This window comes from Trachinotus anak, unplaced genomic scaffold (assembly GCF_046630095.1).
Source record: "Trachinotus anak isolate AG129_WGS33_773 ecotype Australia unplaced genomic scaffold, CSIRO_AGI_Tana_v1 ptg000032l, whole genome shotgun sequence".
Classification (NCBI taxonomy): Eukaryota; Metazoa; Chordata; class Actinopteri; order Carangiformes; family Carangidae; genus Trachinotus; species Trachinotus anak.
In genome coordinates, this window is record NW_027273883.1 from 17,555,569 (window position 1) to 17,580,040 (window position 24,472).

Below are 24,472 nucleotides of genomic sequence, written 5' to 3' on the forward strand. Positions count from 1 at the left end.
TAATTCCTAAAATCCCTGAATTCCTCCATGCTGACATTTAGAGGCATTCATTCCCCTCAGTAGATGGACTCGGGCTGTACACCATGGGCCTTTAAAGCTTATAGCAACTGACTGCTGAATGTTGAACATACATGAATAGTGTCATACTGTTTCTTGTCTCCGTACAGTATGTGAGGCTCTGAATAACAAGGTAGGGACAGCCCAGACCTGCATTGTTAATATTAGCATACCTTTGACGCTGTGACTTGAAAGGTTTCATCTGTTAGTTTGTTTAATGATATATTATTCATTTGCTTTAAAGGGGCTATTTGTAGGTTTTCTCTGCTGCCGAACATGGTGTCTTGCCGGGAGCTTGACAAGAGCTTTGGTCATTGTTGCGTTTACAAGACCAGAGGTTATAATATGCCCTCAGCGCTACGTCTTTAGGGCAGATTGGAGGCTACAGAAAGTGCTAATATGGGCCAGGGCTAGCTGGTTAGCTTGCTAATTTCAGTCGAAGAAAAGACGTGATAGAGACAAGAGTTATTGGCCTTGCTTTCCACAACTGGAGACAGCTCTTGGTGAGTAAAAGAATGAAGTTTGATGCTGAACTCGCAACGTTTCTTTGCATTTTCTTTCCCATCAAGAGATAAATTCCAAAAGGCAGTTTCACTTTTTAACTTGTCAAACTTACTCTCCATAAAATCCTGCATCAAAACCATAAGTGCGTCAGCAGGGAGGGAGGCATGTTGCTATCTGCTGCATGTGATGGTATCGATCCTTTACATTATTGATTGGGTCAAATCTTCCACCTCTATCCTTGTACACCAAAATAGGTCAGTCATGCTTTTTGCTGACTGATTACAACTGCAGTGGTCATTGTAGTGTAGAGGCTGTGATACTAATGCTGAAAGGGGTGATTACAGAATCGGTAGCGGTGGCAGTGCAGACAAAGAGGCGGCGAGGTTTGACAGTGTCATCTAACAGTTATTTTGCTAAACAGATAAACAGTGTTGTGTTACAAGACCATCACATGTTCTGTAGTGATCACACTTTAATGATAATTATAGCTCAATAGACTTAAACTCTGCTCGACTCCTTCATGGTTCCTCCAGGAAATAAATAGAGAAAGTTGGTACATCTGTTGCCTCATTTGAAATATCTCTCCCTTCCTCATTCCCACATTCTCTGTCCCGACTCTGGACCATCACAGAGAATTATATAGGGCATCTCACCCATCATTACAAGGCGTTTCAATAAGATCTTACAATCTCAATGGTACATCAGTATTTTCCTGTCAAGATGTTGCTGATGACCTGACCACATACTGTATACTACTAGCCTCCCTCTGTGGGTCATAACTGTCCTGCAATATCATGGCTGAGCAAACAGTACAAAACCCCACATGAGCTTCATGGTGGAGGGTTTCGCATCACACACTGAGGTTGAAAAGAGCCAGCATCTTGCTCATTTTGGACGACTAGGATATTTTGCACTTAAGGGGTGAAAAACCATGGTTAACGTCCTTAATGCAGGATTACTTGGTGTTTTGCTGTGAGGCAAAACTGCTGTAATTGTTGTAGAATATCAGAGACCAGCAGCCTTCATTAAAGCTTTATATTTCTTGAAATTGAAAACCACCACAAATGACACAAGTGAAAATGTGAGAATAATGTGAGTGAGTGACTACACGCAGAGCACAGCCACTTCCCTCAGCCCTCACCTATGGGGCCTGCCTGGCTGGAGCTTGCTGACATCCTCACCTTCACGCTATAAAAACCCTCAGGGATTCTCTTACCTACTGTACTGTATATGCAGGACGCAGAGAAGCTGAATCAGTGATTGCTGGACTGGTTGGCGCACTCTGTCATACTCGCTGTCTGAGAGATTGATTTTTGTTTGACAGGCTCATCAGCATCCATCATCATTCGACCCAGAGGCTTTAGGACACCTGAAGCCAAGCCCTTATTTTCTTGACATTTGTATGCAGGTTTGGTTGACGGGTGAGGAAGCCGGGTGTTTGACTGCAGTTAGATATCGCTGGCATATCCTAGCACTGGGCAGTCCTCTGAGGTAATGGAGTCTACTGCAGTATATGCCTCCTGGTTTTGGCCATATTTCCTGAACATATTTGTTCCAGATTGTGCTTTTAAGCCGAGATTACATACTATATTACACAGTTCCCAGAAATCTCTCGCCAAAGTCAGGAGTATCAGGGGAATTAATGTAAAAACCCCTAGAGACTGCAGTCTTGTTGGACAGTAAGTAATTCTGAGTTTGTGTTTCCGGTGGTTTGAGAAAAGTAAGTCCAATTCAGATGATTTTTGGCTCCACCAACTCCTGGGGGGAATACCTGCCGTCTGGTGCTGCTGGGCAGGTAGTGTGCAGTGGGTTTATCAGAGGTTATTTTGCTGAAAATAGCTGCCTGCTAAACGCTCCAACGAGATGAGGAGAACAGCAGAGTTGGATGATAATTCTTTGTGGGTTTGTCACCATGAACGACCCCTTTCATATATCATACAGCTCTGACCTATTGTTAATCTAAAAATTTTGATTAGCACAGCTTTAAGGCTGTAGACAGAAAAGTGAATGTGCTGTAAAAGTGCTGTTGGTGGATCAGAGTGGATAAGGCTTTGTTAATATAAGGTTTTTACAAGGGTTGAAAACTTCCCTCTCCGTTCTTTGGAAGTGGTCGTACTTAATCTGAGGTCAGTGTTACTGTGGGTCTTGATTTGTCATTATGTAGTGGTCCAAACCACTCTTGCCCATGTAGCATCTAAATTATTTAATGAAACAGTACACTGTTGCTAAACCCATCTTAAATCAGTGCAGTGTAAGGCAAGCTCACGTCTGACAAGCTCTCACCAGTTTGGTTTTTTTTGGTTTCTGTGTATAAATTTCCAGTAAATGTTTCACTGTTTTAAAAGTTTGAAAACGCTTTGAAGCTTTATTCTCCAGCAAAGTGTTCACAGAGCTTTTTAAGGGCAGATGTTAACAGCCTGAACGTTTGAGTGCAGACAAAAGCAACTGTTAGAAAGAAGGCATTTGAAGTGAATGTCTTACACAAGTATGGAGATGACTTTTACTGGTAGAAACAGCCCATTCTCAGAGAAGTAAGAGGAGAGAAAGTAAAGTTTGAAGAAATCAAGTCGGTGAGAAGTCAGCTGGCGTAGAGACACAGACAAAAGAGCGGATGAAGGCAGAGATGTTTGGAGGAGATGGATGGAGAGGAGAGAAGTCAAAACAAAGAGCGAGCTGGCTGGAGTTTAATTCAAGCCAGCAATGCAGAACAAAAAAATGAGCTCAAAATGTCAACAAAATTGAACCTAGAGAGAGAGAAATTAAACTCATCGGGAACAAAGGCACAGCCTAAAAACCTCCATTACATTTCTGACCTACAGCACAGTGTCAGCGTGGATCTCAAGCACTTCCCATTGTTGTCGTTTCTCACTAATTGCACTGTCAAAGTCAGAGACAGTGATTATTATACAGCCCTGTGATAGCAAAGAAATGGTTGGCTCGGAAAATGACTAACCAAATAACTCATATCTAATAACCAAGAAATGACAAAAAATGACGTTATCAGACATGACAGACGGCTCTAGTGATTATTTGAATCTCATTGTGAGGGTATAATAATGATAGAGAAAGAGTGGCGACACGGGGGCCCTCTGAAGTGATGATGATGATGAGGAGGAGGATATTATCTCCAGTTTCATTCAATAAACAGTACACCATTTTCAAATTTATACACAGTCAAATTTATTTATATTTTTTTTTATATAATATGTATATAATTTATATTCACATCAATATTTTCAAGCCAAAATCGAGTGAGTGTGCAGAAAATGAGACTGCGGTGTTTATGTTGATGTTTGAATATTAGTTGTAGTTATTAGCACTAAGCTGCAAAACGGCTGATAAACCTGCCTCTGAAATTGTTTTTTTTAGGCAACCCTGGTTACAATTTTTTTTTATGAAATATAAATTGAATCTGTTATTACCAGGGGTATGTGCTGAGCCATGCACACTTTTGGAAATAGGAAAAGCTATTTCTCATACCTCTCAGACCGGGGGAATATATTTGCATATTAAGTTATCTTGTTCACTTCACTAAAAGTTCAACCTCGAGTTTGTATAGGATAAAAGCACAGAGAACGGAAGCACAGCTTTAGAGAGAAGGGAAGGAGAGATGCAGCAGATAAGTGAATAAACGACCAGAGATCCTTCCGTTCCATCTGGACCTCTGTGATCATCAGCGTTCAGTTACAGAGGGCCTCGGTGACATCCACTCTGCGAACATGGTTTTCCCACAAGTCAAGTGGTGGCAAGGAAAACGTGATAGGAGAGTAGATATAGGCAATCTCTCTCCATGGCTGAGAGGATGATGAAGTACTGTAGAAAGAGAGTTCAGGGGGAGAGAGGAAGAGAGGCGTCTGGATGCTCTTCATGACTTTGATTTGTTTTTCGACTTAGCGACCTTTGAGGTTTGCCGTATAAAATCCAAGCTGCATCAACACAAATCACACTCGCTTCCATTTTCTTTAAACCACCCATCCATCTTCCATTTGTTTTAAAGTTTAAAAATTCTTCTTCATCTTAATCTCACCGTGACTGCAGATTCAGTGGGTATGAAGAATCCAGGATCAAAGCTTTCGTCCTTTTCTCCCCAGGTTTGTCTGTTTCAAAGAGAGGGGAGGTTATCCTGTCACCACCTCTCATATTATAGCCCCCTCCTTCAAATAACAGACAAAGGAGAGTATCTTTTCATGTCCTCATTCTGCCGCAGCTCATGCAGTGTCATTATCATGCTAATTCACACACACTGCTGTATAATGGCTCTCTGTGGTGGCTTTTAACCTGCTGTGACCCAAGGACAAACACAAGTGGCCCCTATTTATCTGTAAGAAATGCACCATCATGCAGCAGTGATTCTCACTGAATTACCTGGGTTAGTAATGTGCTAGTCCATCAGCCCCTCTGGTGGCCAGTGGACGATTGTCATTTGTGTCATTTGTCTGGAGATTTCAGACAAAGTGGCTCTTCAGTGGAAACTTTTCTAAACAGCTATTGAAGTTATTGGCTTGTGACACACCCAAAAATTAAGTGATGGGTGAAATATACACAGGATGAAAGCGAACACTGAGTTTTTTCCCCTTACAGGATACCGTATTTAACTTTTTACACAATGTCCTGCTATCGAGGCTTTACTAAACCCTGCCCTCCCCCGTCTACTGGCACGTACACATGCAATTTACAGTGATAACAGTGAAAGACTTTCCACTCAAAAGTTCTTCATTTTTAAGATAATGTGTCCTTGATGTCAGACAGATATAGAAAATAGCAGGCATTCACTTCGTAGATGGTGATCATTAATTTTGCCAGCTGTCCCTGACAGGGTTCATTAGCTGTAGCTAGTAATTTAAGCAAAAGTTGGTCTGACAAGCTTCCAGTGTCCTTGTCAACAGTCCCAGTGATGTATGTATAGTAATGAATAGATAAAATCTATTTTTTAACACGTCAAGAACAAATGTGACACTCAAATCATCTTCAGTTTTTTTTTTCTCTTTTTTTTTGTTGTTGTTAGTTACTTTTCCTCGTTTTGAGTCTTTGAAGGAGAACACATCAAGGCCACATCAAGTGTAAAAGAAAAACACTCATTATAAATGGAGCCCCGAATGTAAGGTTATCCTCCAGTCGGCAATCTGGCACCAATTAAAATGCTATCATTCAAATTATAGCTTAGAAGTGAGGAGGAAAATCACTGCATACGGTTCGTCTTTTTTTGTGAAACCTGGACAGATGGATGAAGGCATGAATCAAATCACACAGGCACCACAGACGTGCAGGGTAATATTGTTATGCGCAGCAGGACATGTTTGATATTCAAGATGGTGTTTGTTTTTGTGAGCCTGCCCATTCGATCATGAGGTCATGGGCTTCAGCGCGAATGAGACAGGGATGGATTCTTTTGTGTTTTTTTTTTTTTTGTCCCCTCACAGGACAATGTGCACTTTAAAGACAACACGCACTCACTTTTTTGTCACCTCAAATACTGTTCTCTCCTTTATTGCTTTTGCTCTCTTGCCTCCCCACAGTGTTTTTTCCATCTTCTCTCTCTCTCTCTCTCTCTCTCTCAGGAGCTTCTTTAACTGACCTTGCTACAGCGTCACCATGACTGCTGATTTCACTGCAGCCCCACGAGGCTAAAGTCAGCACTTTATAGTAGATATTAAGGTTAATACTTCTCTCCAAGCCTATATTGACTGCTTGTATTGTATTCATTGTGGGTTTAACCTGGGGAAATACTGAGTTGCTTACCTCACTAGAAACTTGGCTTCACTAGCTGCTTTGTTGACTGGTCTGCCTGAAAGATACACACTGTAGATAGTTGATCAGAAACTTGGCTCTTAGTTTTGAACTGTCAGCCTTAATAACAATGACAAATTATTACTTTTTAAGTTTGTATGGGGAACTTATTAGCAAACAGTTGCTTGTTCACACATCCAGCAGAAACAGCAACAATAGAATTCAATTGTTTTGTCAGTCAGTTGTACAGTCAGTTTTTACAAACCTAGTTACCCGCTGTGTCTTGAAACCATGCTGACAACAGATCAGAGAAACTGAACCCAAACAGCAAAGTAGTGGACTGGAAAACTGAAACAATGAGATGAAAGATGATAAAAAAAAAAAAAAATGTTTTTAAGTTCTGTAGAACTGAGGAGAACAACAAAGTTAGCCGATAATTCGCTGTTGGTTTGTTTCTACGAGCGATCTGATTCACATCACCTGTAATCATTTGATCCATTGTTTATATCAAGATATTGACTGCAGCAGCTTTAAAGTATTTATTATAAATCAAATGAAAATATAACACTGAAAATGTTATAAATCAGGCCACTCGTCCTCAGCACTCCCTGCTGGCTTTTTCTTGCTGAGTCAGGCTCAGAGTTTGCTGGGGTGAAATCCATATTAGAGTGGGTGTGCTCCAGTTGATGAAATCATGGTGTATGTTACACTGATGTGGTTTCCAATATTCAAATTTGAAAAACTGGAAGGTAGCTTCACTTGGCTGAAACCAGCAGGAAACACGACTGACCTTAAAAAGTGTTGTGCAGAAGCAGTTTTGAAGACAAAGTCCCCCCTCAACAAGTAGCTTTCTCACAGCTCCTGCCACTTTATCCGCTGCTCTTATTCAGCTGGGACACCACAGTCACACCGTGTAAGCAATCATATTGTTGCTGCCTTGTACAGTAACGTGCCGGCACAGGCTGACAGAGCAAAGCCGATGGTAAAGGTGTAAAATTGTCCCACACTTAACAGGAGCAACAGACCTTTTGCACCGCTGACATTTTGACTTTTCATAACAGAAAAAAAAGCACAGGTGAAACAAATTTCATCGGCTCAGTTCCATCAAGCGCCTCAGAAAGCCACACCAGCGAGCCAGCATGCACAAAACCAGGACCCTGGAACAAGCTCTCCTAAATGGAAGGCAGTTGAAGCTTCTTCTGCTTTCTGCTTTATGCCACACGTCTGCTGTGAAACAAATGAGTCAGGAAGATGGTCCGTAAACAACAGCACAGAGGTTGTAATTAGCCAAAACAAGTGAAAACACCTGCCCATGTGGTCCTGTGCGTCATCTGATCAGTGACTAATTTGCACTGAGGAGGCCAGATGCCTGCAGTTAACTTGCTCTGTGTGATAGACAACATTCCTCACCTTCATTCAGTGCCGGGACTGAGAAGTAGAGGACGGCTGCAGGATTTGACTCCTGTGGAAACAAAAATGTAAAATGTTAATGTGTATCAGCATCATCATGGGAAGAGTGCAAGATGAAATTTTGTAGGTAAAAATATAGTGTTAATATAAGAGTGTTATTATCTGGATTGGTCTGCAGGAACCTTATCTCTGTGTAGTGTTTCCAAAGAGCAGGGGGAGTCATCGTAGAGTGTTTTCATTGTGAGCAGCCCACTGCTCAATTAAAAATATTTCCCTTTTCTCACTTTGTTCCCGGCGGCTGAGTGCCCGCTATCAGAGAGATGGAAGCTTCCCTTTTTCCTTCACATCTCTTGTGGTTTGGCTTTTGTCAGAGGGATGTTTTCAAGGATTTGTGGCTGTGTTTCCTGTCTGTTTCTGTGTTTTGTTACAGCTGCCTTAATTAGCACCAGGGGAACAGACTGATGTCTACCTGTTAAACAGAGTTCACTGAACTCACAGGACAAATCTGAACGTCACTGAAAGGTTAAACTGACGGGTTATCTCTGCATTTACTGGGAGATACTCATTATTTTCTCTCAGCCAACTGAGAGTAAGTTGTGATGTGACATTCAGAAGCCCTCCAGTAAACACGTGAGGGGCTGGTAAAAGCAAACAGGTAGAGCTGCAGAAGTAGAAAGTCTAAATTCAGAAATAATTAGGCTTTCCTGCGAATGACCTTTTTATATGCAAATCACAAGCTCAAGGTGGACTAGTCCTTTCATGGAGTTTGCATTTGCTTTGTACCTTCTGAAATATTGTGTGCAAGTTATTCTGAAAAATCTAATCATCCATTCAAGGACAAATTAATTTCATCCTCCAATTGTGTTGCTATGAGAACGTTTTTTTTTTTTTTTTTTTTTAAACCACAAATCCGTTCTTTTTTCATGTTTAGCAATAACTGTCCCGGCCATCTTGGCCCACATTCTGTGAGCTGTGTAATTTCCTCTTTTCTGTCTCATACATCATAGCAGAATAGCAAAGTGCCGTGCAGTTGATGAATGGCTCCAGCCTTCCTTTCCTCCTGGACTGCTTAGTTCTATTGATCTCATGCACCTGCATCCTCGCTCACACACACACACACACACACACACACACACACACACACCACTATAGGTGCATCCTCAAAAATGTAAATAAGATCACATATATTCATAAAGATAAACACATGCTCACACACTCACACATCATACAACTACACAGAACAGTCTCGTGTTAAAACTGCTCTCACATAATGAGAATCCCTTCTCTTTGTGACAAGGAGTGAAAGTGGAAAATCAATAAAAATCCTGAGGGAAAACAAGGATGTTTCTGAGTCTACATTAGATAAAGTCCAACACACACACACACACACACACACACACACACACAAAGAGAAGCGGTCTAACAAACACAGACTGTATTGCACTGCTGACCACAGCTCTGTAATGAAAAATGTCCCCTGCATGTTTCTTGTTTGTGCCCCTTTAACACCAACACCTGAATTTGCAGAAAATCTTATTGACACTATTTGTCATTTTTATTCAGGCGAATGAAACTCAGAACAGACCAACAACATTTATTCATCATAACTGAGTTCTGCTGAGAGAGAACTTATCTTTTGGACTCCTTCACAGACACATCTTCAATTTCCAAAACTCTGTTCACACTTGAATTGTTAAGCTGTACCAGCACCAAGAGTCAGAACGAAGGCAAATGAGTCATTTATCAAACCAAAACAAACAAGAAAGTGTGATTTTTATTTTGCAGCAAAAAAAAAAAAAAAAAAAAAAGGTTTTCCTCAATTTCACAGCAGCAAGCAACCAAGGAAGGACAACCAAATCCAACCAGCCAGCACACAATCATATACAGGGTTGTAGATGGACACTTTTTAGATTGAGAGACAACAGAGGTTTACAGATTGAGCCTTCTACAGGAAGTGCCCTCCAGGCTATCTGATTGGGAAATATGGAGTTTTTCTCCTTTCAGTGATAGGAGTATAATATACAGACATTAATGGTCAGATGCAGAATTGAATTATTATTATTAAGTAGTCACATTAGCAAAATGATTATTATAATTTGATTTTACAATGATTTTTTAAAAGTGTTTTCTCGTGTCAAAATGCTGCCTGTGTCTTTTCTTGAAGTTACCAGCTTGTAAAGAGACATTTCCTCACGTTATTTAGAGTTTTAAGTATTATCTCAAGAGAATTCTTGCAGCTGACCTTGTAATTAAAAGTTAAGATCTCGTTGTGCCGCCAAAATGGTGACATACTGTGTTTTCTGTGTTTCTGTAAACACAGCCTTTATCAGTTGCCATGCTTGGTGTACGTGTGATTCTGTGGTAGGAGGACACAAGATAAGACAGGGGTTGAAAGGAATGAGACATGGCTGCTTTGGTATTTAATCATGCTCATGGTTAGTTAGTTACTTATCACTGCCCCTTAAATGTTTTCACCACTCCTGCCTGTTGAAATTGAGTTCTCTTGAGACAGCAACTCTGAAGACTCCATGCAATCAATACTTTGTGTCAGCTGAGTGGTGGGGGCAATAGGCAGTCAGGTCAACTATCACAGTTCTAACAAATGGCTAGATGAAGTCCAGTGGATTGAGAGAGAAAAACTCTTCAAGTGAATGGGTTTTTTCATGATGCGACGGTGACTTTTTGTCATTTGGCCTTATTCTTTTTTAAATGATGAGAAAATATGGCCGGAACTGGCTTCTCATCGAGCTGCAATGGTGTATTGCGTTATTTCTTTCATATGAAAGTGTACAAAGGAATTATAGTCTATGTTAACATTAAACACCGAGGTTAAAGTATTTCCCTAGTTTCACCATACTGTATATGAACATATTAAAATGATAGCTTGGGTTATTTGACGTGGGGTTATGTGAGGTATTCATGCATTGTCAGTGCGTTGCCTGCAGTAGATTCGGATCAGCATGCTACCAGTTAGGAGAGGCAGCAGAGAGCCCTGGCACACTAGCTGAGCGATGTGCTGCTATGGACAGGTTCAGCAGAAAAAAAGGTGCTGCAGATACTTTTAGATGCCCACCGAAACAAGCCAACAGCTACCGAAGTGTACCCTTCATTTAGTGCCAATACTTCTAGCGTTTTATCTTCCCATCAAAACAGCACTTTCCTTTGGTATTATATTTTCTCAACCGCTGAACCACCGTGTTCCTACACACAAGCGCACCTACGGCATGCACTGTATTACGCCGCAGCCTCAGGTCAGCTGAGTGAACCTGAAAGAGCTAAGTTTTTGTTTTGATGGAAAGATCTGTAAATGTAGCGTACATATCACGGATATACTTATACTTTAACCCATTAGCCCATACATAAGTTAGCCGAGTTGTACGAGGGCTAACAGTAATTATTTAAGGTTGTCGTTACGATCAATAAGTGCAACAGGTTTTACAGCAATTAATTACTTTGTTTGCCTAAAGGCCAAGGGATCACAGGTGTATCGACACGGGGAAGGCCGGCTGTAAAGATCAGTCTTTGTCCAGAAGGAACCTACACATATGTTTCTGCCGTTTGAGACAGTTAATTGGTTGGTTGCTGCAGAAAAAGCATCACAGCCGACACAAGAACACACAGGCGTGAATACTGAGGCTCAGCTCTATTGTTTGACATCTGACTTCGCCTCAATAAATCACTAATTTGACCTCCACAAGTTTTGTTTATGTGGGATAAACACATCTGATACTGGCTGGAGCTCATTAGGAAATAGAGAAAGAGTTTTTTTCTACTTCTGCAAAGACACTTTCTTAACCCCAAGTCCATGCTACTTTCTTTAGAAACCTCTTTCTCTCTGTCCTAATGAGCTTTTTTGTATACCCCACGCGAGTATAATAATATTAGTGACTGACAAATATAGTATATCTCAGTTTTTCTAGGAATTTTAAAATCAAAATGAATCTCAAATGTACAATGATTTTTTCTGTCTGTAATCACTCCCTAAATTCTGTTGATAAACCTACCGAGATAAAAAAAAGAAAAATTGATCCCTCTGTATGCTATCACTGGTGACTAAAACAACCCATAGCAGTTGGTAAGTTATGTACAGATATTAGTGTCACATGACATCTTAGAATAATTCAGCAGCAGCTCTCTGGATGGAGGTTTCAGTGAGAAAAGTTATGCAGTTGAGGCAGCAGTTATTCAGATAGCGTTGGCTCACTGATGAGCACAGGAGGATCATTTAAAGCCTTTAATTAAATCCTAAAACAACCACTGTATGAGTGATTAACCGCCACATTTGTTTTCTATTAAGCACCAAAGCCATCCGTCTTCTTTGGATAGGATCTTCATCTCTGCCAGTTACTTCCTGTCTTGCAGATGGATAGTTTATGTTTTTGTATTTTCCAAAACCTGTGAAATGAGATAACAGCTATAAATTAGAAAAAGAGAACATTTCATCATGGCCCGCAAATGCACGAGGAGCTGCAGAGGAAGGCAATGACAGACCTGCGTGTGACTGACAATGAACACACTGGGAGTTAGTGTATATACTGAATGTGTCAGCAGTTTTTTTTTGCTCTTCAGTGCTAATAAAAGTGCCGTAACTGAGGTGAGCAATTGGCTATTGTTGTGTCAGCAACATGAGCTGGGGGCTGAACTGAAGAGTGTAGTAGGAAGCTTGTAATGTGACACTGAAGACTGAAAGGGAAGGAGGAGGTGATGGGTTGGGGAAGCAGACAGAATGGAGCAAATGTTTTTGCGTTTGTTTTTTTCTTTGCATTTTATGATGTTACAGCCTGAATATCTGATGGTATAAAATATTTAATTTTTGCCGTTTTTCTGCATAAATTGATCCATTTAGTGATAGAAAAGTTGAACTGTATTTAACATGAAAAAAAGAGTAGATACTTGAAGGCTAAAGCTTTTCTCCCAGAACGCAAATTTGGATTTTGGCATTGACTCTCATTTTAACTTGTACCAACCTCTGTGGGGATTGTGCATGTGGAAGTGTGTCCATGTGTCTGTGTGTGAATCCACACACCTATAAGAGATGGAGCAGACTTCGTTATGTAGACTATCACTCCACTGACCTTACAGCAATAAACTCAATTTCACAGAACCTGAGGAGGAAATGATCCTGTCTCATGTCTTCAGCTTCAGACCGATGGAATTATTTCTTGTTTCAGGTCCTTGTGTTACCTCACAGTTCAGTGACTGAAGCGTTGAGTGGTGCATCCAGTCTGACACTTATTTTACCCTGCATCCTCTCATCACACATAACATAACATAACATTAACTTTAGAGTCACAGTGTTAAACAGTTGTGATTAAATTTGCAGTAATGTAATTTTATATTCATCCTTGCCATTTCAGATGATGATATCGCTTGAAAATATGTTCATATGAAGGAAGAAAACAATAGTTTGTCACACCCTGTGTCTTTTCCTCCCTCTCTTTGTGTCTAGTCGTCATCACACACACACATAAACACACACACACACACACACAGACACGCACACACACCAATTATAATCAGTGTGCCTCAGAGGAGGCCTGATTGCTCACTGATCACCTTTGTCCCCGTCTGTGTCTCACTCTGAGGAAATAACAACAAGGGAGATGCTCTTACCTCCTCTTCCTGTATGATTCCCTTTCATTTCCTCTGACATTGCTAAAATTTACCTCCTCATGCCCCCTCTCTCTGTTTTTTTCCCTACTTTTTCACTTTCACTGTCCAAAAGGTCCTGACTGACAAGCTTTGCCATTTGAGAACCAGCTGACATTTATGCTGACTTTTCCCCTCCATGGAAAAACAGGCCTGGAGGAGATGTGCGTTCTTTATAATTCATTTTGTCTTCTTTTCTTTTCAGGGCAGCTGGAAGTTGCACCACCTACTGCAGCGCAGTTGAGATATGGTAAGAAGTCAAATTTTTTATGAACTTTGATTTGTACGTGTATTTCATTATTTTTGTTAAAAGAGGGATGGGATGATTAAATGAGTGAGCTCATTTGAAAAATGCTCATTAACCTTGTGGCATGACAGCCTGGATTGATGTCCCTCATTTAGCCTTCAATCGACCAGTATAATTAATGTAGAATCAGTCTTAATCATAATTACTGAGCATTACTGAGCTTTATTTTGGTTCATGCTGTATACTCTGTTTCCATGATGTCCCCAAAGCAAAGGAAGACACATGCTTTATATGGACCTCACTAATAGGATTATATGTTTTCCATGAACCGATATCGATACCGATACCGATTAGTAATTGAGCCTGAAACAAACTGGTAGCCAGTGATAGAATGGCAAATAGGAAGCAGTCAGTGACAATTTAAAGTATGCAATCCTGTGATCAGCAAGTTTTTAATCATAATTACATTATTGTTTACTTGTTTTAAACCGTTGAATAATGGGTTAGCAGTTGCTGAAGTTGACGTGCTTGCCAGTGTGACCTCAGTGAGACGCCTTCCGTCTAAATGAACTTGCCAGAGCTGGTCAGCTGTGTGGTAGCAGCCGGTTTATTCCTCATCAGCATTCATCTGCATTTATGACAGAACAATAGAGTTGAATGGTCATCATTGTTTTGCCGTTATCTTAAGATTTAAGGTTTGCGATTCAACTCCGGTGGAGCAAAGGTTTCAAATGTGTGTTGGTTCATTGCAGAGAGTTGAATAATGAAATGGAAGCCAGGGTCAATAAAGGGGCTAAAGTGTGTTAAACTGATTAGAAACCCAGCAGCAGTAAAAAAAAATCTTCACAAATTGTATTGAATCGTATGTTTAGCTGTAAAGTTTAGTCCAGATTTGTCAGTACCGAGAAGTGTAGGCTACTGTTTGTGTTTGGGCAGGCTGTTTAGTCATTGGTGTTCGGACAGTAATGGTTAATATAATTCATAAGAAAAAGTGAGTCAGGTTCTAAATGAATAATGATCAGGATAATGATACATTTTATTTACATAGGAAATGTTGAGTGAAGTAGAGAGTAATGTTTTTGATGTGAGTGAGTTTCTATCTTAAGAGGCTCACTATAGAACAATGTCTCTCAGATCAGTTGTTACTGCAAAGGGAAGGTCAAACACACACACACACACACACACACACACACACACACACATATGCAATCCGCCTGCACACATGAACACACACAGGAAGACTTATGCAGGCATCCTTTACTCTATGGTGCTGAGTTACTGACATGACCTCAGAGGCCTGAGCCTCCTGCTGCTGCTGCTGCTGCTGAGGGGCTGGAACATGTGCTGGATAACCCGGCATAGTTCATATCGTCTTGTGTTTGTCCTTTCTTCTCACAGCATACATTTAACAGTGAGGTCCCTGTGACTCTAGGCTAAGACAGAGACAGCTCAGCTCTTTCTCTTGCTGTGAAATGCTGTTTTTCCTGCCCCGGCTCCTCAGTAAAGATAACACACCCGAGTGAAACATCGACTCAGCCGGCTGATGCTGGGGCAACAGTGTTGAACACAGCGCTCATGAAAGTCCTCAGCACAACAAAGCCTTTGTGTCGTGTGTGTTGTTGCCCCTTTTTTAATTATTTAATTACTGGGAGTTGCATATGTTGATGACCTCTGTGGAAAAAAAAATGGCATGACTTTTCATTTCACACCTGAGTCATAACACAGATCATGAAAGAAGCTCAATAACTGAGTGGTGAAATCCTTTGTGAATATTTTTCATTTTTTCCGACTAAACTGAGTGAGTGTGAATGCAATGTGGAGCAAACTGTCTCAGCCCTGGTCTCATATACATTAATAAATAACATTCTACCTATTTGACTTTGAAACTGTCAAGAAAGAGCAGTGACCCTGAAACAGCTTTTGAGCGCCGCTCTCTAGAAACTGAACAACGTTGCCCAAACAGATTTACAATTATTCATTTCATTGGAGCTAACATAGCCAGCAGAGTCCATTTTTTAATTTTGTTTTGTTTCAACACAAGACGTTTTGTCCTGAAAGGCTTTAATGTGTAAAACAGGTTCATGCAGCCTGGAAGAGCTGAGACGGTGGGAGGTAAAGGGTACCACCTGTACGGACAGTTTCTGAGTTTAGAATGAAGCTTTTAGTTCATGGTCGGCTGAAAATCTGCTCCGGACTCTAAACTCAGTAGTAACATTACCTGTTGTCACTCCCTTGCACCAGTCAGTGATGCATTTTGTAAAAGGCCCCTAGAGAAACAAGAGGCAAAAGGTCTAACAAATGTCAAGTTTAAGTCTCTGCACAAACCTCACTCACTGTGGAGAATTAATGAATTTCACCCTTAAGTTCTAGTTTGTTTCTTTTCTGCAGAGAAGCATCCAAACCAAACACCAGGATTTTACTCGACACCTCTCTGTGCTGAGAGATGGAGTGCTCTGCAAAATTCAAAGTTGCCCTTGTAGTATTCAAAGTAGTCTGTGTTTAACATATGAGTGAGCGGGTGTTTTGTGTAGTGAAGCTCAAACTGCAGCAGAGAGACAACTTTAGAAAAGAAATGAAATGTTCAGGACACTTTCCTGCAGATCTGTGACTTGAACTAGACTGAACTTCACTTGAACTGCAACTAGAAGAGACTGAACTTTCAAATTCACTTCCACAGCACCGATAGTACATTACACTGTAGATCACATCTACGCACACACAAACAGAGATGAATACATTACGTCGATATATTAACATTCAAATAGCTTTTTTTGATCTAAAAAAGAAGGTGCTTGATATTAAGGACACTGTTTACACAAAATATCAAAGTTGAATGCCAGTCTTTTTTCATTTTCAAAGCCCTTTCCAGTTCAGGGTTTAAGGCTTTATGTTTTTTATGTCACTTTTAGTATGTACTTACTGATTACATTTTATTTTGTGATGCTAATTTGTATTATTTAAACTGTGCTTGTCTTGCTAATGAAGCTATTTTCCTCATGTGAGATCAGTTTTACTCCAATCGGTTCATCTTCACATTTACCTGAGACATTTAGACTAATCTTACAAAGCATTACATTCATTGATAATATATTTTCTGCAATATATTGTACTAAGAACATGAATTAAACTAAAATCTTCAAACTCAGATCTTTTGCAGCTGTTTTGTAGCATGTATCTGTTATATCTGTTATAGCGACATATTAAAAAAATGTATCAATAATATTTGAACAGTCTCCAACAACAGAAGTTTCATAGCATTAATTTTCTGTGTGTTTTAGCTGTAGTGAAACAATGCTCTTGTATCTTCTGTGTTTGTGTTCATTATGTTCTGCAACACTCGATTATGTCTAATGTATAATGTATGTAATGTAATTTGCATACTCTCTGTTTATTTTCTCTGTTGGGGATTTATTGTTTGTGTTTGTTATTTTACAGTTTTGCTGCACAATGCACTCCCTTTTGTCGGATTTGGATTCCTGGACAACTGCATCATGATTGTTGCTGTAAGTATCAGCTTCATGCAGAGCTGTGGTCGCCTGCAGCTCAGTGGGTATGGAGATGTATTCAGTGTTCAAAGTTTGATTTCCACAGGGGGTAACTATGCATAAAGAATAAGTTGTATGTGCCCACAACACTGCAGGAAACTTTGGACAAAAGCATCAAGGGAGAATGAGAAAAATGAATCATGTTTGTTTGATGACACTGTATATTTCCTGTTTTCTCTCTGTCATTGTACAGCAAACTGTCTGTCATCTCTGGTTCCCAGTGTTCTCTCCTTGTCTTTTAACATCCAATACATTGCTCTTTAGTAAGTCTTGAGATAATGAAATCTGAACCCAGGGGAACTGAATGAGACTGCTGAGAGAATGAAAAGTAATCCATTTTCAGACTTAATTCAAAGTCTGCTCACACAGCAGGGTTATTTCTTAAACACAAGATCATGAATTCTTTTGGGGCTTCAACGGGGATGTAGGAGGAGAAACGGAGTGAGGAGAAATATATACAAGAAAAAGAAACAAAAGAGAATAAAGCTGAATGGAACATTATGAAATGCTTTGCTTTGCCCCAAAACCCACATACTGCAACAAAAAACACTGCTGTTCTGCTCTTTTTAAAGTGGGGTCATCAAACACATGAAAACTTAAATCAATACATAATCACACTTTCAGGCTGGATTCAACATGCCTGTGAAAAGTTTGTGCATTCATTCAAATTGTATTTTAGTAAATGTTATAAGTAAGTGACTGTACAGGCCTGACTGTGCTCGTGTCTTCCAGAGAGTTCCCTTTATTTGTTCATTGCTGTCCAGACTATGAGAGAAGCTCATGCACCCGGAAGATCCCAGGCTGCTTTCCATTTTAGATGAGGTCTGCACCAAAGCCAGGGGACTGTAAACAGAGAGAGCAACAGCTTCTGTGCACAAATATTAAAAAGCAGCTTTTTAAGTCAGAAGCACAATAGTTAGAGACTGCAGTTGGACAGTGGAGACCATGTTACTGGATTTAAGTTAAAACCCTTGCAATGGCATTGGAAGTTAGAAAGTGAAGAGGAAAGAGATCTTGTTGATAATAAAAATATCTCTATTAGATGAAGGAAGTTGTCAATACCAATGATTAAAACCAACTAACATCATGGACCATAGATTTGTAGTCCACATGATGACGCCAGATGTTGCAAAGTTAACCTCAGCACTGAGCCTTCCTGTCAACAAACTAACTAACTTCTGTAATCTGTGTGTTTGCTGTTTTCACAGGGCACACAGATTGAGTTATCCATCGGCGTTATCCTCGGCATTTCAACTATGGCAGGTAAGAAAATATCATCATCTTAATGTAACTTAATATTTACTTCAGAAATATTTTTGAAATTGTATTATTTCCAAAGCATGTGTCTGAGGCACGGATATATATACATATATATAATTGTTTTTTTAGTTTTTTTTTTAAAGGATGTGCAGTGCCACTGAGTCTATTTTCACTATTTTTTTTCCTACTTATACCCACACACTTGATTTTTATGTTCATTGACAACATTTATTCATCTTTTCAAAACATAAGAATTTGTTTGAGGATTGTTGGAGGATTGTGTTTATTAATAAGTGAGTTACATGTCTGTTGTGACATAAGTTACATGATTTTTCAGACTTTTTTCAATTACTCAAATTAAATTCCTAGTTTAATTGCTCAAATTACAGCCAGGTTTGAAGATAATGTTGTAGCAATGTTATATTGTTATATTTGACAGCATTACCTCACAGACTTAGTTTAGGTTCAGAAATACATTTTGCTTGACCAGACTCCAGTTGTTGCACCTTGTTTGTATCCTAGTGTGAGTGATGTTATACCAAATCATATTGAACTTCTTTCAAAAAAAAAAAAAAAAAACAGAAAGAGGCATTTTCATTTTCAGGGTTCACAGAGGACACTGTCTCATCATGAAGCTTCGATCATAAGACTCTGACCACTGCAGTGTCATTAATCCAAAAAAAAATAAAGTGAGATAACATTAGAAGAAGGTAAAGAGAGTAAGCGTCTGACCAAGAGGTTAATGATTTAATAATTTGTGAATATAATAACAGATTAAATGGGTGTAGTAATATCTACTTGGCTCAAAGAGGCACATTTGCATTTTAATGTTATCACCTGTTCCTCTTTGGTGTGGCTCGGAGAGATGCTGAGCCTATTATTATGTTACATTTCCAATGAATGTGAATGCAGACAGGAGAAGAGGAGTACACTGATGTGAGTCTCAGCTTTGGTGCATGATGAAGCATGAAAACTATTCCTATTAATAGCATTTGATCATTGTGAACAAATGCTGAATGTTTGTATCTTTTGGCAAATCTGGTGTCCATATTCACCACCACCACTCAGAGAGTATTGAAATGAATTATGTGAATTCAATTAGTATCAAACAAAAATTGTTGTTGTCAACCATGTCCACAAAAAAAACAACAAAAAAAACTTCTACTTCTCCTACTCTTACTCTATAGGTCTTACCTTTCCTCTTGTGATTCTGTTGTTGCTGCTGGTGGTGACATCAGTACTGATCTTGTTGTTTATAGCTGAAGCTCTCAAACATCAAGCAGACTGTTTCGTCTAAAACACTTGGATGAGTCAAGACTGATTCTGTAACAGAGCAGAGGAGGTAGAAGCCCGACACTTTCTATGCTGCATTTCACTTGACCGCTGCAGACTAGAGCCAGGAGAAATGGATCCATGAAGGATAAGCTGTAGAGAGGTGAAGATTTGAATCTTCAATTTGAGGTTTTTCAACTTAGGATTTTGGGAAAGATTATGATCTTGACAAAGCCAAAGGAGCGATTTCAGTGGGATTTATAACCAGAGAGTTATCAGGTTGAAAACTCAGGCACGAAATGTAAAATTCATTTCAGGCATGCTTTCAGTAGTTTGACAGGCAGACCCTGTTATCTCTGCGTAGCGAGATTTTTTAGTCCAGGTTCAACAGTGAGCCGAAATGCCCTTAGGTTCGTGATTTGAAAAAATGTATAACTACCCAGGAGCCTGCGCAGACACTGGTAGATAAAACAAAAGAAGCAGCTTCTGTTCTTTTTCTCAAGCCTTTCACAGCCTCAGCCCAGTTTCCATCACCCAGACTCCATTTTCACAGCAGTTCTGTTACTCATTCCTGCTACATCGGGGACTGAGGTCTGCAAATCAAGAGGCTAAAGTTATCTAACCCAGTCCAGAGTGAATTAGCACTAGTTTCAAGTCTGTAGTCAAGTCCACCAGTCACACATTGTCTAGGAGGCAAATATCTCTCAGCCAGCTCGATTGAAGATGGAGGCTGCCCCATTAGAAAAAGATCTGCCCTGAGTTAATCTAATTACATAATTCTAACAGAGTTAATGATGTGAAACACTCCAAATAGGATTAAATCCATTAAAGAATTACAGCTCAAGTTATTGAAACACAAAATTACCCCACTTGCCTTTGAGGACCCAGATTCTTGTTATTATATTGTATTAATATGTTTTCATACAGATCTCCTAACTTTTAAGAGCTTAATGACGACGAGTGCGCTTGTGTTTTGTGTAGCTGTACTTGTGTGTTATTTTTGCAGTAAAAAAAGGTTCCAGGTATAGTTAGACACTGCTCATACACAGGTTTCCATTTCTCAGTCTGCGAGTATTATGACCTACAAATTACAGCTGGCGAGGTGAGTCTTGCAGACAAGAGCATGAAACACCAATAAAAAGTTTCCACTGTCTCACACTTGTTGTTTCACATTGTTTCACGGCCCATTTATCCAGAAGTAATCACTGGTGCAGACAGTATCTGTGGTTTTAGAGTTGCTGTGAAAGAGGCTGAGATCCATCATAATATATGTTATTAAAAGAACAGAAAATCAAAATCTTTCTTTTTTGGCAAAATGTTCTAATATTCATTTCTATCCAGGAGTAAAATCCTACCAACAAAAAAAAAAAAATATATATATATATAGGAACTGTCTCTTGTCTTTACTTAATGAACAATGTAAGTGAGAGTGCGACTCCATCTCTCACCAACCTGTGATGCAGAACACAGTGAGCGGAGAGAACAGTGACTTGAAGGCAGACCAAGGCCAATCCTTGTTTGTAATTACGTTTGAGCAGCTGGACCACAGAATCCAGTCTTAGGGGATCTCAATTACATCAGCTCCCTCAGGGGCTTGTACGGAGATCTGATAGAAAACAGATGCGCGATAGACTACATTATCATCTCAGTTTTAATAACCATTCGGCTTTAACTTAACTAACCTAACTCTAGAAACTAACCACTTCACTTCCTGGGTCCATCAGGCTCATCAGGTTTACTTCCTTCTTGGATAATTCATGCTGCCTGCTGCATTGATAACAAAGTCTAAGAGGTCCTTACCCCAGTTCTCCATACTAACACAGTACTGACACACTACTGTATTTCCTTGTTTCCAGGTGATTGAAATAATCAGTTTGGCTAATAGGAAGACCAGCGCTGTAATTCTATGTACAATATTTGGTTGCTCAGTGGTCACTTTCATCCCTAATGTACAAGTTATGGGACAGGATTTGATCAATATTGAATAGAGATGACACATTTTCAGTAACACCCAACCAAAACTACTTAAAAAGAGGACAGTTTAACATCAAATGCATCAGTGTACTGTCTACTTCACAACCCTGCAGATAATCTTCTTCGATGTGCAGGGCATTTAAAGTTCAGTGCCACTCTCCATGTTTTAGACAGAATAAATGTTATTTTACAGTGTGCTGCAGCCAGTTATTTAGTTATGTTATTTGCTGTGTGGCGCACATACACATGCCCAGCACACTCGGACTTACAAAGTACCATTGCCGCAGTGAAGACATCTGACTACATAGCTATGCCATTGCATTGCAAACGAAGGAGAACCAAATCTGCCACAAAGGTTCACTGTCTAATGCACAACTCATTTTTTTCTTTAATCGTCCGTCAAGAAAATCTGAAGGATACTGTACTTAAATGTGAAAAATAAAACATGAAATGGTTAAACATGAGATGCGTCGTAAAGCTCACATAAATCACATAACAGTTTCTCCTCATGGAAGCCATCTTATTACAGTCAGACTGAGATCCTGCCCAGTGCAAACATTTTTCTCCAGAACAGTCTCCTTATTTAGCCCAAATCTACTGTGTGTTTTGGCACCAACTGATTGGCCAAGAATTACAAACTTGCGAACTCGCCTTCTTGTTGCCCTGCCTCTCTCATCCAAAGCGCTTCACACAGAGCAACAAGCTAACATCTTTTATTAGAGCCAAATACAATTAACCCGTAACTTATTAACAGTGATGCTTTGCTGCAGCAGGCAGGCAAGTCTGTCTTCTTGTGAAGGTCTGCTGAGACACAGTAAACAACACTTTTCCACATCACAACACATACAAATTTTCCTAATTAGACTGCCACACGTGAGAGTCGCATCTGAACTCCTCTGTGCTGATTAACATGGATGCTTTGTTCTGACGTATGAGATTGTCATTATGCTGAAAGTCACTGCAGCCAGAAAACAAATGTAAAAACAATTGCATTGTCGCTGCACATACAACCGCCCAGTCTTCCAACTGTTTTATATGTGACAGTAAAATGTGTCTCGTATCCAGACTGTAGATTGAGTTCTTGTTGCTACAGAAGCTCAAAGATAAGACTGAAGCGCTGAAGACCTCCTGCCACAGTTAGATGGAGACTGAACCTTAGCAGAGATGCCACTGCTGCTGTACTTCAGTTCCCCTGAGGCTGTCTGTGCTCTGGACAATACTCTGATCTCAGGGTCATGGACAATGAAGGGAGCACAAGCAAAGCACAGCTTTTATTCTCTCTTTTAGGAGCAGCGACTACTGGAACAAAAAGCAACAGAATGAGCAGATTCTCTAAAGCAATATCTCCCAACTCCTTGTCTCCTACTCTCTACTACTAACTACTCCGCTTAGTGACAGAGACCAGAAAATATTCAGCCTTAACGACACTTGGGTCTTCTCCTTGGTCCTCTTTCATTAGTCATGTCATCGTGCCATCATCCTCTTCTCCTTGGGCACTTTGTCAAGTGCTGCTCTGCTGCTCGCATTATTCATGTGAAGTTATGAGGCTCAGGGAGCAAGTCAACAGCGAGCAGTCCGTCTGCCTCATTAGTCAGGCCACAATGCACTGTAGTTGTCCATCATATCCTGTGCAACAGCAGACATGCTAGAATTAAGCGGTGTATGGGTATTTTAAAAGAAATTAGTGAGCCATAATCAATAATAAATAACTGGTTCAAACATGCTGCATCTTGTGGCCTACTCCTGTCCTGTGCAATGCAAGTGGCCACTCAGAGACTTATGGTGAAATATCGTAAAGTGCCAAAGGGAAGTAGTGGAGAGCATCTAAAGATAATTGCTGTAACTGAGCTCCTCATCCTCAGTTACAGATGCATACTTTAATAAAAACATTTAACTGAAGTTCGAAGAGGACACAGGATTTTTGGTGCTGTAACTACACTAAATTTACTACATTGTCATCCATGTTTGCAAATCTTGTGCAGCTCACCAGCTGTGATTCGGTACATCTTTAATCGTAATGTCATGATGCATGTAACAAATTATATTTGACTCTGACCTCTCTGAAATACTCCACCATGAAACACAAATAATCAGATGGTTCTTTGTCTCTGTGTCAGCCAATACAATTGTGAAGCTTACATCTCCTCAGGTATTATATCTTACATATATTGTTATTGAACGGACTCAATTTAGTAACCTTTCGTTGTGAAGGATGCCACAATATCTGCTGGTAGATGAATCTAGGTACATGTCTGTGAATGGCAGACAAAAAAGAGTGTCATCTTTTTTTTGTCTTTCACATGATGAGAAATTCAGTTTCCAGACAAACACGTTCTGCGTCTTGCGCCTTTTCGCTGTCCTCGACACAAACCTCAATTTCCTAACTCATTTTGTGATCATGTCGCTTTCTCTTCACACATTTTCTGCAGCTGCTGCCCTCGGCAACCTGGTGTCTGATCTGGCAGGACTAGGGTAAGAATTTCACACATACACACACCAACACACACATACTCACACACAAGCACACAAACACAGGTGGCTATTATCCTTAAAGTTTCTGCAAATCATGGCAGGTTTATGGAGGATGCACATTCAGGCAATTCATAGTAATTTAGAATCAGCATCCTCGTTTGCTTTAATACCACTACACTGATATTACAGCAACACATTGTTTTGGTTTTTTTTTTAATAAAAGAGTCCCTTTTTTAATGACTTTTTTATGACATTAAATATGTAGAGGTTTACCATCCCATTCTACTCCCTTTAGTGAAGGCTATGTCATTAAATTGTTTAGTATTAAACAGTAATTATTGAATTTAGCCCAGAG

General features: G+C 39.9%; 1 protein-coding gene and 1 long non-coding RNA gene across 3 annotated transcripts in view; one reads left to right on the forward strand and one right to left on the reverse strand.

Annotated features, from left to right (window-relative positions):
- LOC139612740 (transmembrane protein 65-like) overlaps nt 1-24,472 on the forward strand; it is a 37,171-nt gene that overhangs the window by 2,812 nt on the left and 9,887 nt on the right. For both annotated transcript variants that reach the window (XM_071468663.1, XM_071468664.1), the window contains exons 3-6: nt 13,553-13,597; nt 17,030-17,097; nt 18,348-18,402; nt 24,075-24,117. In XM_071468663.1, the coding sequence (XP_071324764.1) occupies nt 13,553-13,597; nt 17,030-17,097; nt 18,348-18,402; nt 24,075-24,117 (211 nt within the window). The remainder of the gene's footprint in view (nt 1-13,552; nt 13,598-17,029; nt 17,098-18,347; nt 18,403-24,074; nt 24,118-24,472) is intronic.
- On the reverse strand, nt 7,377-8,018 carry LOC139612741 (uncharacterized). The gene is made up of 3 exons (XR_011686630.1): nt 7,881-8,018; nt 7,699-7,750; nt 7,377-7,512 (listed from the first exon to the last, which is right to left on the reverse strand). It is a non-coding gene; the product is annotated as an uncharacterized lncRNA (long non-coding RNA).